The sequence below is a fragment of the Corvus hawaiiensis genome, chromosome 5, assembly GCF_020740725.1.
Source record: "Corvus hawaiiensis isolate bCorHaw1 chromosome 5, bCorHaw1.pri.cur, whole genome shotgun sequence".
Classification (NCBI taxonomy): domain Eukaryota; kingdom Metazoa; phylum Chordata; class Aves; order Passeriformes; family Corvidae; genus Corvus; species Corvus hawaiiensis.
The window spans coordinates 64,168,858-64,183,552 of NC_063217.1; the positions used below are offsets into that span (position 1 = coordinate 64,168,858).

Sequence of the window (14,695 nt, forward strand, 5' to 3'; positions counted from 1 at the left end):
CATATGGACGAAGCGTCGCTATTTGTCCTTCAGGACCTTCAATTTGAATGGTGTTTTTGGACTGCTTCACAATTTGGGTACCTCCAATCTCTTGTATGATGCCCTGAGATTGCAACTCCCATTGCGCAGGCCACTTATCAAATGGAATGATAGACACATCAGCACCTGTGTCTATCATTCCCATTATACTGATTTTATGTGATTTGTAACGGAGCTTACATTCTATTACAGGTTTGTTGTTTCCCAAAACCTCAGTCCAACAGATGGCTGGGATATGACCATCTGTGGGCAGGTATTTGGGCAGTGGAATGGCCTGTGCAAAGTACGGTGGATATATACATTGTACAATTAGGTTAGAACACCCGTTCTGATCCATTTTCATGAGTGTGGGTGTAACCTCTATCCCAGCAGGTGTTTCCCGAGTGTCCCCAATAATAAAAAAGTATGTGAAGTCTGGCATGTAGTCCACATTCTGGAATGAGATGGGTATTACAGTCTGTTTGTTGTTGTTGAAATGGTGTGCTTTATCACAGGTTACCTTAAACCTGAGTCCAGAAGTCCAAGTTGGTTTGTCTGCAGCCCTATTTATGTCTGAACGAGGAGCTGTTAGGACGCGTTGGGTCGCTAGTTTCCCTGCTGTTGACCTGGGGAAACAGTCTTTGGAGAGTTTTTATCAGCAGTTATAATCGCTCTGCAATTGCAAGCTACATGTCCCTTTTTCTGACAACGATAGCATATAAAGTTACTACGCGATTGAGTTTCCCCTGTACCCGTAGCATTCTCCACAACTTCCCCAACCATCCCCACTTTTTTCAATAGGGGAACAGCTGTGTTCAGCTGCACCTTCTTTGTACAGACTTCAAGGATGGATTCAACAGTAGGAGGAGGATGCAGAGGGAAAGTGAGGATGACTTGTTTGCAAGTATCATTCGTATTAACTTTGAGAAGTTCGAGTAGGAGCGCTTATTGGTCAGGATTAGGGACCTGGGAAGAGACAGCTTCGCACAAACGGTTATAAAAGTGAATAATATTTTCATTTGGCAATTGCTTGATGGTGGTATAACGAGAGTTAGGAGTTTGAGATGGTAATGATGTTAAGGCCTTTTCAGCAGCACATGTGATTTCAGTAAGAACTGGACAAGGGATAAGCATTGCTTGTTTTTGAGGATTTGCCATATTATTGTCACCAGATAAAAGGTCTAATGTGATATAATTATTCTCAAAGTCCAGGTAATTATCTGGAGTTTGCCACAAAATTTTTAATAAATCAGATAAAATTATTTTCCATTGCTTTTTCCACATCATAAAATCACCAGGTGTGAGAAGAGTTTGCATCAATGTAAGTAAATCATGAGGTACAAGTAAGTGAGTTGCAAAAGTAGCACTTAAAAGGCTCTTAAAATAATTACTATGCATTCCAAACTCCTTAATTGCCTTGCACAAATCCTTAATATTAGAATAAGGAAAGGGTTTCCAGTCAGGGTTTGAGAGAGTGTAGTAGAAGCAGTTGGAGTTACTTCCTGGTAGCCGTGGGTTCCCAGATTTAGAGAGGTAGTCACAGGATTGTGGGAACCTGGGGCGGGACAATGGGAAGCAGGGACGGGGAGTGGAGGGGCAGGGGTGGCGAGTGGAGGCAGGGGCGGTACTTGAGTCATGGGCGGGCACAGAGGGAGGGGTGAAACATGACACTGTGGGGGTGGGGTTAGGGGCGGGGTCAGGTTCTGATGCGGGAGTGGGAGGGGATGGGGACAAGAAGGGATTTGTGGGGTGGGGGAGAAAGGGATTGTGGGAGGTGTAGTTTGGAGATGAAGAAATATTGCATCCGCCATTATTGGGAACAAACAAACTCAGAGAAAAGGGGTTGGGGGGAGGGGTTTTTTCCCAGGCTGCGAGCACATGGCAATGGCTGACCCTGGGAACAAAGAGATCAGGGGAGAAGGGGTTTTTACACACACTTGAAACATGAGGGCTAGAAACTGGGGACAAAGGAGTGGAGAAGAGGGGTTGGGAAGGTCCTGGGATGGGCTCCGGATTCCCGTCCAAGGCAGGGTGCTGAAGAAACACGGGTGAGCCAGGAGGACGATAGCTCTCCTGTGCTAAAAAGCAGTCTGCTCTAGCTGTGTTTTCCAGCGTAGGGGAAGAGGGGTCGGGGACACAGGGGTTGGAAGAGGGTGTAAGGGAATTAACAGGGGGCTTTTCAGAGGCTTTTCATGTACTGCTTTTTTCTCTGGCAAATTGTAACTTAGTAACAGGAGAGGAAAGAATTTTGAAACTCTTTCATTTCCTGCACACCTAAGAGAGGAGAGTTTTCTCCCCACCTTATCCCAAAATTCAGCAGATCTTATGTCTTCGGAGGTCAGATTAGGAAAGTACTGAAAAAGCCATCGTACAAAAGATTGAACTAGATTTTTAGGGTATTTATGCCCAGTTAAGGAAAGGTAGCTTTGAACTTGGTGGTATATTTCTCTATGGTGTGCAGAAACTTCAGATCCCATTATGAATGCACCACCACAAACCTCAACCCCAACTCGCCAAAAAGGAGGAAAAAAAAGAGAAAGTTTGCACCGGCACCAGCTTAAGACAGGAGCCCCTAAACCAGCAGGGAAATACTCACCAGAATTCTGGATTTATCAGAGGAAAGCAGGTCCGGAGAAAAAAAAACATGCAAGAAGGGTCTTCTGCTTACCAGCCGTTCCCGCGCCATGTGGTATGGGGGAGGGTACAGGCTGAGGCTCTGGGCTCGATGTTACACAAAAAGTAACACCGCGCCACACAGAGCTGGCACAGCAGGACGTGCAGAGCTAACTCCAGCAGACACACAGCTGCCGGGACACCCTGAAAGTCTCTCAGAACCGGAGTTCAGAGATAGCACGTTGGGCGCCAAATGTGGAAGGTATCTTTTCAGCTTTATACTGGCTAGGCTAGTACTTTAATGCCTTAGAAAGCCTTGAGCAGCCTAGAGAGGTAGCACGGGCGATCTAGCACTTTAGTACCTCTAAAATCGGTACCTGTATCAGCTGCAAAGCAAATACCATCAGCAGAAGCAAAGAGGGAGAAATATAGCTCTCTGCTCGCTCAATTTCCTGCAGTTAGAAGCTTTCAAATGAGACAGACGACCAGAGATGATTGCAGAAAGGTAGCAGAGCCAAGAGAGGGCGGGGCCTCCCTTGATTGTCTCTTTTATTAGGAGAAGGGGAAAGGGGAGGACTGGGGGCGGACCCGGGGTGACCGGCCAATCAGACACTGCTAAAGAGTTTGAGTTACATTTGGTTTTGCCCGCGCTTAGAACAAAGGAGCTCAGAGCACGTGGCAGAGGCAAGTGTACAAAGCAGTATCTCAGGGCTTTTTACAGGTGTAGTTCTGTTTAATACCTTTTTTTGGAAGTGTAACATATATTCTTTACAGCCATTAAAATTAAATTTTTGAATATCTGGATTAAGTTAAGGATTGCATACTCTCAGTATTGCCAATTAGTTTATTTCTTTCATTGATTTCTTGGTTTTTTTAGGCCCAGCATACAGTTTTGACAAATCTACTTCATCCTGCATTTCTACAAATGCCCTTCTTCCTGATCCTTACGAATCAGAGAGGTAGGCTTTTTTTTTCTTCTCCACATATTTCTTTACTGGTACATATTTAGGGCCTAATTTTGCAAACCTTTTCTCATCCAAAACTTAAAAGATGTGTAAGGGTGTGTAAAATGGAAGCCCTGCTCTGTGTGTACCTCAAGCATAGGCTCTCTGATACTCTGAAATATCTAAATAAGTGATTAGTAAAAGACTTGCTTTAATTTCCATCGAGTACTTGAAGATGTGGTGCTTCACCTTGAGAATTCTTGCTCCTCAGTGCATGTACATACCAGCAACCCCAGCTCTGTGGGGACTGCTGGGGTTCTGATATGTTATTGAGGGTGTTCCTGAATTGAAGCCATCATTGTGCAGTAACAGTAGATTGGCACTTTAAAAAAAAAAAATTTTCCAAGTCAGCCCAAGCTTCCCACCAAATCTCAGTCTTGGCAAAATAGAACATGTGGAAAAGAGGAAGGGAAGGAGTTCCATATAGATGATGATGATGATGAGAAGAAGTTTTGTTGTTAATGTTATTAGGTTTATTATTAGCTTTATTGTTATACTGAAGTATTAGGCTTTATTCCAGTAGCGTTGTACTTCTTGAAAATTAATACTGCAGCCACTCGCTAATTCTATGCCCTGTTCCTGTTGCAGGGTGTATGTGGATGTCTCTCTCATTTCCAGTGCTGGAGAAGGATTGTTTTCAAAAATAGCAGCAGAAGCCAGTACAGTGATGTCCTTCTATAACGGAGTGCGAATTACACACCAGGAGGTAAAGAAGAGAAAAAAGTCAGTCTGAATTTTCATTGCACCTTCTGAAATTTTCTTTTCATAGTAGGATCTTACTCCCACCACCTTCCCACCCTTGATTTAACACAATGGAGTTTAATTGAAAGAAAGTGCATGCTCACCTATGTACAGATTTTTAAAAGTGTGGGTTGTTTTTTTTAATTACATATACCCATGAAAAGCTTTATTTGCATGTGTTTTGAATGTTGGCTTTCAAACTGCTGACAAAGTTGACCCTTCCACACAGACACTGGATTTTTGCCTTGCAAACTAGGTAGACAGCAGAGACTGGGCCCTCAATGGAAATACAATATCCCTCGATGATGAAACAGTCATAGATGTGCCAGAGCCATACAACCACGCTGCCAAGTACTGTGCCTCACTGGGGCATAAGGCCAACCATTCCTTCACTCCTAATTGCACCTATGACCTGTAAGTACAGTCCTGTGTTTTGGGGCAGAAGCTGCAGCCCAGCTGTCTGTGCTCACATGGGGGCCCTGGGCAGCTGGATGAGGAGCAGTGGTGGGCTGAGAGTAAAGAGTTGAGGCACTGAAGGAGTTTCTGCTCACCTAGGCTGAGTTGGAAATGGGCTGGCATTATGGGTGCTTGATGTCTATTGGGACTTACACCATGGAGTATCTTGAAGTTTGCACTTGTTAGTTTTGTCATGAATTTTATGAGTTGCTTCTTGATTGTAAAATGCATAATCACAGCTCCCTAAATCCTAGCTTGGCTAAAACTGTGCTATATTTGCTGAACTACCGATGCTTTGATAAATCAGTATTTTTGCTCTTATTCTTAAGTCTTTATGAGGTTGACTCAAGTGTGCTAATTCGATATCAGATTATGCAATATTGCTCTGAAGTGAGTGAATTCTGAAACTGTAAAAGGGACTGGCAGAGTATGTGAATTGACAGCTGGGCCTAGCAAAGGTGTTTTTTTTCCTAGGTTTGTTCATCCTCGTTTTGGGCCCATCAAGTGTATCCGTACCATCAGGGCTGTGGAGAAGGATGAGGAATTGACAGTGGCTTATGGGTACGATCACAACCCTGTGGGGCAGAATGGGCCAGAAGCACCGGAGTGGTACCAGCTGGAACTGAAAGCTTTCCAGGCTGCTCAGCAAAAGTGACATGGGAGCGCTTTCTCCATTCAGCAAACTGAAACAGAAACTTGGATCTATGCACTACCTTTATACTGAAAACTGGACAGCCAGGGATTGTTCATGCTGTTGCATCATAACTTTGCGTTCTGTGTTAAGAGATAAGTTTCTTGCATACTAACTAGGTTGACTGTGTTACTCATAGCAGATTTTAAAAATAGCTAGCATTGCACCAGTCTTATCTGAAGAAATTATTTAATATTCTATACAAGGTGTGGTATTCTCTGGTAGCTTCTGCTTTTGCACCATATGCAAAGATGCCAAAAGACTAGAAAGAAACTAAAATGGGTATATCATTCACTTTTAGTCGGCAGACTTAGTGTTGCTCTCTCTCTGCCTAGGCATTATTGTGCAACTGCATTTTGCATATATGCCACGTGTGATGATAACAGTAATATTTTGATATTCTCTAATAGTAGCATAATTTTACCTTTTTAAACCTTTGATCTGAATCTTGCAATAGAGCAGTTTATTTATTAGCATATAGGAGGCTGGATTTTAACTCCCCTTTCCTCTTGTCTGTTGTTCTTTCTACAAATCCCCTTTTGGAGGAGAAAATCCTTTCTAACTAGTGGAAAGGCTTATGTGTGTATGTGAGAGTGCTGTGTGTTGGTCTCTGTAGCTCTCTAAATATTATAGCAACAAGTCTAAACCTAGTATTTATTTAGCCTTTACGGCTGGCTTATTTTATTTAATTTATTATTATGACATGCAAATGAAGCTGTTCTTTGCATGAAGATTTTGTGAAAAGGAGAAAACAGACTTGCTGTTGAAAGACTTTCAGAAGTACGTGTTCTGGAAGGTGAGCACATTACTTGCATCAGTGTCCATGAGTTGGTTTGTGTATTTCACCTGTTCAAGTGGCCAGTTCTCAAGGCAAAAGATGCTTGGATCTCCCATGGATTCTCTGAAAGGAGGTGCACGTATTTGAGGGAGACTGTAGTGCTTGGTGAAGGAGAGCAGTATCTTTTCTGTGTGTTCGCTTGACAAGACAACATAGCCTTATAGCCATCTTTTAGTAGTTCTGGTTTAAGACGCAGTGAATTAATATAGTTTCAGGTATCAAAATAAGACTTTTTTTTAAAGAAAAGATATTAAAGGATTGTTTTTGAAGGACAAACAATGAATGTAAAAACATCACTTGATGCTCATATTTAGCAACAGCAATCAATCCATAGCTTTGTTGCAGCCAACAGTGGGGGCTTGTGAATATTCATCTGCAGGGCTATGTTCTGGGGTTTTTCAGGGGTAGGGAAATTGTCGTGCAGTTATTCAGATACTGTACTGGTCTTGTCTAATGCTGTATAAGAGACAAATAATGTATTGTCTTGGTCTGGATACTGGAGCCTTTCTGTGACTCTGATGTTCTCTTTTGGGTTTAGCAGCTTAGGAGAAACTCAAATGCATTTGCAACACTTTCTTTAAATGTTTGTAGTTTTAAAAAGTTTGTATATATATAACATAAGTTATTTGGGAATCAGACCTACCTTTCTATTGCAACACATTTTGGTTGCTTGCTTGAACTGTTGGAGGTGTCTGGCTGTCTGGGGAGCTGGGCAGGGAGAATGTTTGGTAACTGCGGGTGGAAGGATGAGGTTGCTGTTTATGTGCAGTCTGAGAATCCCTGCTCTGGTACCTGAGGAAAGTTAGGAATTACTCATAAGAACCTAGGGTTCTAAGCTGGGCCTCTGTTTAATCCCTGTGGCTGCTCATAAACATTTTCCATCACCTCACCATTTCAGTTTACATGGAAGCTACTCTGTGCATGTGCTGGGACGGGGGACAAGCAGGCTCAGGGTATTGTGACACTCCTTCAGCAGTGCACACTCACACTGCACGTGAGCTGTGACACCTCCCATCTCGTCGTGCTGGACACTCAGGTTGCAGCTCTGCGTCTCATCCAAGTCAGAGGTGACAGCTCAGGGACTAACCTGAGTGTGCAGAGACACATCTAACCTCACAGGTGAGAGGGAGTTGGCAAAGGTCAGTCAGCTGCTCAGCTTCAGTAAATGATTCTCAAAAAGAAATATGCATGACTTCATCTTTCCCTACTTGCCCATGGGTAGGTCATCAGCCACTTGCAGGAAAGCCTCTGGTAGGGAGCTATCATGTGCATCTTGGGGATTATTCTGCCAGGATCATGAAGTTCACAAAGTTGAGGCTTGAGTTTAGGTGCAGGGAAGAGCAGAATGAAGATATGACTGAACCCTGCTGTGAATTGATGGTAACTCCTTCCACAGTCTTGATGAGCTGCTTTGGACTGCTGGCGTATCTGTGCTCGCTGGGGAATTGTGCTTAAAATGTTCTGATCTCTAGAGCTCCTTTGCCTTCATTCCTGATCAGTCTCTGATTCCTCTGCTAATCTCCTCTTTGTGTGGAGTTGCTTATGTTTTAATAGATTTGTCGGTCTTCATACTGCCTGATTTTGAGATAAATAGACTATAGGTGCTCTTTGTGCATCAGGCTTGAAGACTGTATCCTAAAATAGGGAAATTCTAGGAAAGAGGGGCACTGAGATATCCTGTGTCTTCACAAAAAATTTGGTGAGAGTCAAGCAGATTCTTTTGTACGTGTGTGTAGCCTGGCAGGTAGTGTGCCACAGCTGTGGCTGTTGTCTCTGTTAGCTCTGCTATCCTTCTCAGCTCTGTAAAATCTGTTGGTCCTTCTATAGCGCCCTTCTTCAGCGACCAACCTTCTATAAAAGTTGTTATTATGGAGCTGCTTTGGGTTGATTCAGGACCAAGCCTGTTAACTCTTCTTTGTTTTCTCTCTCTTCCTGGTCTGTTAGAGTGGAAATGGCTGGGATGGCTTTTGCCACTGGGTGGTGAAAGGGCTCAGTGTGTCCTTCAGAGGTGTGCGTTGGCAGCTGCTGGTGCAAACACGGGTTAGTTACAGAACTCCAAATAATGCCTTAACTTGGTCAGTGTGTTGCAGCCCAGTTTCTGGGGCTCACTAGAGGGCAAGACCAGCTTCACAAAGCTCCTCAATCGTAGTGTGATGACATATCCATAGACACGAGACCCACACCCAACCACGGTTTTCATTTGGGGCAGAGGAAGCATCACCTTGCACAGCAGTCTTCTCGGGTGTGTGGGATGCAGCTGACTACTGGTGAATATGCAATAAGTAAAGAAGCTCCACTTCTTAGAGTTTGCCCAAAGACCTTTCCTGTTGGCACACAAGCTGGGAGGAGAGCTGATGCCTGTCAGCTGAGCCTGGGTGTGCAGCTGGCTCTTGGGATACCCATCGTGACTAAAGAATAGCGTAGAAGAACCTTGAATTACTGTGGTTTTCAGGTACAGATCAGTTCCCAACATCTGCCTTTGGTCTGCAGTGCTGCACGTGGCTTCTCTGTGATGGGAGGTTGTAGCGGGTTGAGTTTGAAACCGGGCAGAAACACCAATTAAATGTAGTGGTTTTGATTCAAAATATTCATTATTTACTTATTTTCCTTCTGTGAGATAAGAATTAGGAGAAAAGCAAAGCAGGCCACAAACCTTAAACAGTTGCAGTACAATGAAAGAGCTTTATTACTAACAGAATTAAAAGTAAAGAGAAAACAACAAAACAAAATTAAAGTAAATTTCCCCCCCCCCCCCCTTCTTTCCAGCACTCCTCTCCTTTTATCCAGCTCACACAAGGGATAACAGAACATGGGATGTTAGTCAGTGTTGCAGTTCTTGAAAAGTCTCTCTCTTATGCTTAAGGAAAAAAGGGTTTTCCTTCAGTTGCACGTGGTTCCCAAACTGCCACCAATAGCAGACCCGCCCGGAAACAAACAGTCTGCTATGTGTAGAACATCTCTCCCATGAAGAATTTCACAGTTCTTTCACACTACAGAACATGGGCCATCACATGGGGTTATTCATCTTTTTAAGGATAAGTTATTTTGGCCTGCACACAGAGGCTTTTCTTCGCCACAAGTCTCTAACAGCCTCTCACTGCTTCTATATAGCCTGGCATAGGCACTCTTCACAAACTTCATAGGCACACGTTGATTCTCCACCCCCCCCCCGTTCTTCAAATGGATTAAAGAGACAAACAGTTTGTGGTATTACAGTTTCTTACCACGGCATGCAAGAAGGTTTCTTTTAAGCTGCGCGCCAGAATCGCGGCACCGCCCTCTTTTCTCCTGTCGCCATGCTCAGCTCCGTCCCACGTGACTCACTTCTCTTTCTCTCTGACTCTGAAGCCGCCATGTTGAAGAGTGTTCTTGTTCGGGCTTTACGGTGGGGAAAGCCTCGCTCCCTCTGTGCTGCTGGCTGCGTGGTGTCCTCTTCAGTTCAGCACGGAGTGTGCTGGCTGCAGACAGGAGGCTCTGCCGGCTCCCGCTGGCTCCGCCGGCTCCGCATGGAGAGGAGAGGGACCCGCCTGTCCCCAGAAGCCGCGCTGGATGGGTTTAGCTGTGAGCAGTCCATGGCTGGTTTTAGCTGCCTGCGGCTCTGGGACAGTCCCCCTCAGTGACCCAGGGTCCGTGCCGCAGCGATGGGAAAGGGGGAAAGGGGCAGTGGCCCCGGCCCGGCCCAGCGGGGCCGGGAGGCTCGGAGCCCCCCCACCTTCCAGCAGGCGAGCTCCGACCAAAAAAGGGGAAGTCCCGCCTTTCCGTGCAGTTTAAATATGTAAATTGTGAGAAGCGTAATTGGTCTTAAAGACTGTCCATCAACTCAGGGTCAACCCAACACAGCGGTTTACTTGAGCTCCTCTATGAGAAGCCTGTATCACCCTGTATTAGAGGCTGCTGATTGTCTCTTTAAAAAAAACCAAAAAAATCTGGAGTGGGTCTTCCTGCAGTGGCAGCACAGGGTTTTGTCACCAAAAATACAGAAACTTTGTTTCCTGAAGAAGTGGGTACTCTTTGAGACATGAGAGCCAGAAAAGTTGCAGCTCAGAGCTGCCTGCTGCTGGGGTCATTCCTCTGAAAAAGAAGGAAAAGGAAAAGGGCTTAGGCTGTGGAGGGGGTGTCTGAAGTTGAGTCTTGTGCTATAATTTTACTTTTGGGGATCCTGATTTTCTTTTAAAAAATCTGAAAATGCTTTTTTTCCTTTTTTTTTTTTGATACTAATTATAAAAACTTACCCTACATAAATACCTGTAAATCTTGACTGCTGAAAAAGTCAAAGGAAATACATGGAAGTGGCTTTTCAGCAGTAAAATCTGTGAGAGCTTTTTGTTTTTTTACATAGGTGCCACGATACCTGTTAGGATGGCTCATGCTTTTAATCAGGTGGAGCTCCTAGGGAGGTTTTGGGAACTTTGGGAGGCCATGGGGTGAGGCTGTGTGTTTTGGGAGGAACTAGGCAGGCTTCTCCTTGGCACAGCCTTTCCAGATGCAGCAGTATTGCACACAGATGGCAGTGGGTTCTTTCCTGGGCCTCTCGTAGCGTGTTGTTGGTGTGGAAGCAAGAGCTCTGTCAAGGATTTCTCACCCTCCTCCAGGCACTGGAGGAGCAGAGTAGCAAACATATCCCATCTGGTAAGAGAAACTGGGAAATGATGGAAATTGCACTTTTTTGTTTCCTTCCCAGCTGTCTGCCCTTGTCCTTCAGTCAAACCAGTACTCACCACTTGGGTTGTGCCAGGGGTGCAACGGTGTTGCTTCTGTCCCAGAGACCTCTGTGGTATGTGTCCTTTCACTCAATTTGATGGTCTTCAGGAAAACAGTCCCGTTGCATGAGGTAACATTACACAGAGCCGGGTATCTACTGCTTTGTTCTCCTGTGGCCCAGCAGACTTGCTGGAGCTGTGGGTGCCTGAGGAATTCACCCCCGAGCACTTAAAAAAACCAAATTGCTTTGGAAACAATGTTACTGAAGTGTCTCCTTACATGCTGCGGTGCTGCATGTAGATGCCTGTTCTTCACTTCCACTGCACTGCTGGTGTGCAGTGGAAGTGCACTGCTGGTGTGCCAAGAGCATCCGAGGAAGGAAAGCAGGCATGGGAGCAGCTTCACCTGCAGGTGGAAATGGGCTTCATCTGCAGTGAACTTGTTCCTTTTGCTTCATGTACTAGAAACATGAGAACTATATTTTTGGACAAAGAATTTCTAAGCAGTCTTATAAGGGATTTTTTATTAAAGAAAAAAAAAGGTGCAAGATTGAGTGCGTGTGTACTTGCCCCCAGATCAAAGGTTTTGAACGCTAGGGTCTCTCTCTCTTGAATGGACCCTCCTCTGTCTTTGGGCAATGGAACTTCCTGCCCTTTTTCTCTTTACCATTTTACTGTAACTCTGTTTTTTTCCCCTGGGAGAAATATCTATACAAAAACTATAAGCAATTAAATGTTCAAGCCATAAAATCACGCGTGTGGGAAGACCCGCTTCACAAGTTTTAACATTTGTATGTAAAATCATGTTTGTATGAAATATTTTCATGGTAGAATGAATATTTGAACAAAAAAGATAGTAAGATCTAAACCAGATTTAAAGGGTTGTCTTTTTGTAAGATGCAAGTATAATTGAATACCAGTAAGTAGTTGTTTGTTTGGTTTTTTTAAGGGGAGATGCAACAAATGATCCTTACAGATGGTCATTTCTGCTATTGGGGGAAGTATTTATGCAGCATTACCTGCAGTTGCCATAAAAACTTGCAATAGCAAGGCTAGTCACATCTTCAAGACGTACGTCTCAGCTTGTCCCTTCATGATATCGTACAAACGACTCATCCCTCCTTTCTGCAGATTCCCTTCTAGAAAACTTTTCCTACTGTAGCTGTAACAAATTTAACTCTGAGCTAAGATCCAGACTAAAATTGTGTATTAGGTAACAGTTTCTGCTGGGCCTTCTACTATTTTAATACTCTTTAGCCCAAAATTACTGGGTGTCTCTGTTCTGAAGAGCTAAGTGCTAAAGAATATTCTTTGGGGTAAGCTTATACATGTGTTAACAGTTTACCCCAGAGTATCTAACTTGTATACAGTACTTGATAGGTGTTTTATGACATTTGTACTCAAACTATGAGCCTTACTGAACATCTGTAAGTTTATTCATGACTTTTAAAAAACGGATGACTCTAAGAAAGATGTTTATGTGAATGATGATTGCCCTTCCTTTGATGTTATGAATGAGGTTTTTATAGTGTGTTTGGGTGTATGTGCAAGGAAGCAAGAAAAGTGTTTCTGGAGAAAAACAGACTTGACAAACATTTGTAATAAGTGAATTTTAAAGATTGCTTTAATTGCGCTATGAAGGCAATGCAAAAATAAAATATTCAAAAGAAAACAATTGTCTCTCCTTATTATTTGTGTGTCACAGTTTTGGGCATCCTCTGACCTCACCCCCTTCCTTGTGTCCTGTGTGACCAGTTTTTGCTGATGCACAGGAGCAGGATTTCACACAGTTAACACATGTCTAGGCCACATTATGTAAATAGTGAACGAATACCTGACACCACTTGTTTTTTTCTGGCACCTCCACTGCTTTTCTTACTCTTCTTTTTCAATGCACATAACATGGCCTTCAGTTATGTTGTGGTATCAAAGAACATCCCACCCAAAGTATTATTAACTGTTGTTTTAAGGTGTGGTATATTTTCCTCTAAGGCAGTGGGAAGGTGCAGCAGGGGTGCCCAGGCAGGTAACTTATTCCTCTGTCTCCTAATTCCATGTACACACCCTGCTGGGTGAGTGGTGAGGAAGGGGGCAGCACTTTCAGTGCCTGCCCTGCCTTCTGCTCCTTTGTGGTCACAATTGCTGAGGTAACTGAGCCTCTCCTGCCTGTGCTGGGTGTAGGTGTGCAAAGACTGTGTCCTCCCTTCTCTGCAAGGATGCAGAAATGACATTGCCCCTTGAACCTTCACAGTTGTAAAGGGCTGGAAGAATGGGTGCTTGGTATGTATTTGCAAGCTGTGTGGAAGATGACACTGGGATTGTGGATGCTGCCATGTGCTGGCTTCACCCAGCCTGGCTGTGTTCCAGTCCTGCCCTGGTGTAATGAGCCAGTACCCTGTGGAGGTGCAGTGGGTTTATTTAAAGAAATTATACCTGACCTGTGAGCTGATTTCTTAAAAATGTTTCAGGGGTAGGCAGGTTTTAGTGGTGTGCTTGTTAGGATTTGGCTGGAAGTGCTTGGGGGGGGTGTTAGAATCATAGAACCATTGAATCATAAAGGCTGGAAGAGACATTCAAGGTCATCCAGTCCAACCATCTGCCTGCCACTACCACTGTAACCCCTAAACCACATCATCCAGATGCCTCTTGAATACCTCCAGGCATTTGTGACTCCACTGCCTCCCTGGAAAAACCTATTCTAACACCTGACTGCCCTAACAGTGAAATATTTTTTCTAATACCTAATCTGAATCTCCCCTGTCTCAGTCTAAGGCCATTTTCTCTGGCCCTCTCACTGCAGACATGGCAGGAGAGACTGATCTCACTGCAGCCTCCTCTGAGGGAGTTGTAGAGAGTGATGAGGTTCCCTCTGAGCCTTCTCTTGAGGCTAAACAACCTCAGTTTCTTCAGCGATTCTTTGTAAGACATGTTTTCTACACATTTCATGAGCCTTGCTGCCCTTCTCTGGACATGATCCAGCACCTCAAAATCCTTTTTAAACTGGGTGGCCCACAGCTAAATACAGCACTTGAGGTGTGGCATCACCAGTGCCAAGTAAGGGGGATGATCACTTCTCTAGTCCTGCTGTCTACTCTATTCCAGATACAGGCCAGGATGCCCTTGGCCTTCTTAGCTACCTGGGCACACGCTGGCTCATGCTGTATCAACTGGCACCCCCAAGCTCTTTTCTGTCGAACAGCATGGGTTCTTATGCTCTTTCCAACAGAGTGGGCACCGATGTGCCAGGGGAACCTTTGCCTGTCAATCTAAACAAACTGATCACACAAGTCATTAACTGTATGTGTAGAGTTTCATGGAATCTTACAATCACAACATGGTTTAGATTGGAAGAGATCTTAGAGATCATCTAGTTCCGCTCCCCCACCACGGGCAGGGACACCTTCCACTAGAACAGGTTACTCAAAACCCCATCCAGCCTGGCCTTGAACACTTTCAGGGATGTGGCATCCAACAAGACCTCTGAGCAACCTGTGCCACTTTCCCCAACTCACAGTATTGCGCACGTGTGTCGTGTGAAACAGCACTTACAGCTGCAGGGGAAAAAAAGAAAAAGGCGCAATTGCTGTGGAGAAGGGCTGGGTGGAGTGCCAGGTCCCGGCAGCCCGGGCGTGCC

At 44.5% G+C, this 14,695-nt stretch overlaps 1 protein-coding gene across 1 annotated transcript in view; it reads left to right on the plus strand.

Annotated features, from left to right (window-relative positions):
- The window catches only part of SETD7 (SET domain containing 7, histone lysine methyltransferase), a 30,919-nt gene extending 18,186 nt beyond the window's left edge, over nt 1-12,733 (plus strand). Inside the window, exons 5-9 of the mRNA XM_048303687.1 lie at nt 3,509-3,590; nt 4,224-4,341; nt 4,633-4,790; nt 5,307-8,401; nt 11,043-12,733. Of these exons, the coding sequence (XP_048159644.1) occupies nt 3,509-3,590; nt 4,224-4,341; nt 4,633-4,790; nt 5,307-5,487 (539 nt within the window). The 3' untranslated portion in view covers nt 5,488-8,401; nt 11,043-12,733. The remainder of the gene's footprint in view (nt 1-3,508; nt 3,591-4,223; nt 4,342-4,632; nt 4,791-5,306; nt 8,402-11,042) is intronic.
- Nucleotides 12,734-14,695: the final 1,962 nt, after the last annotated feature.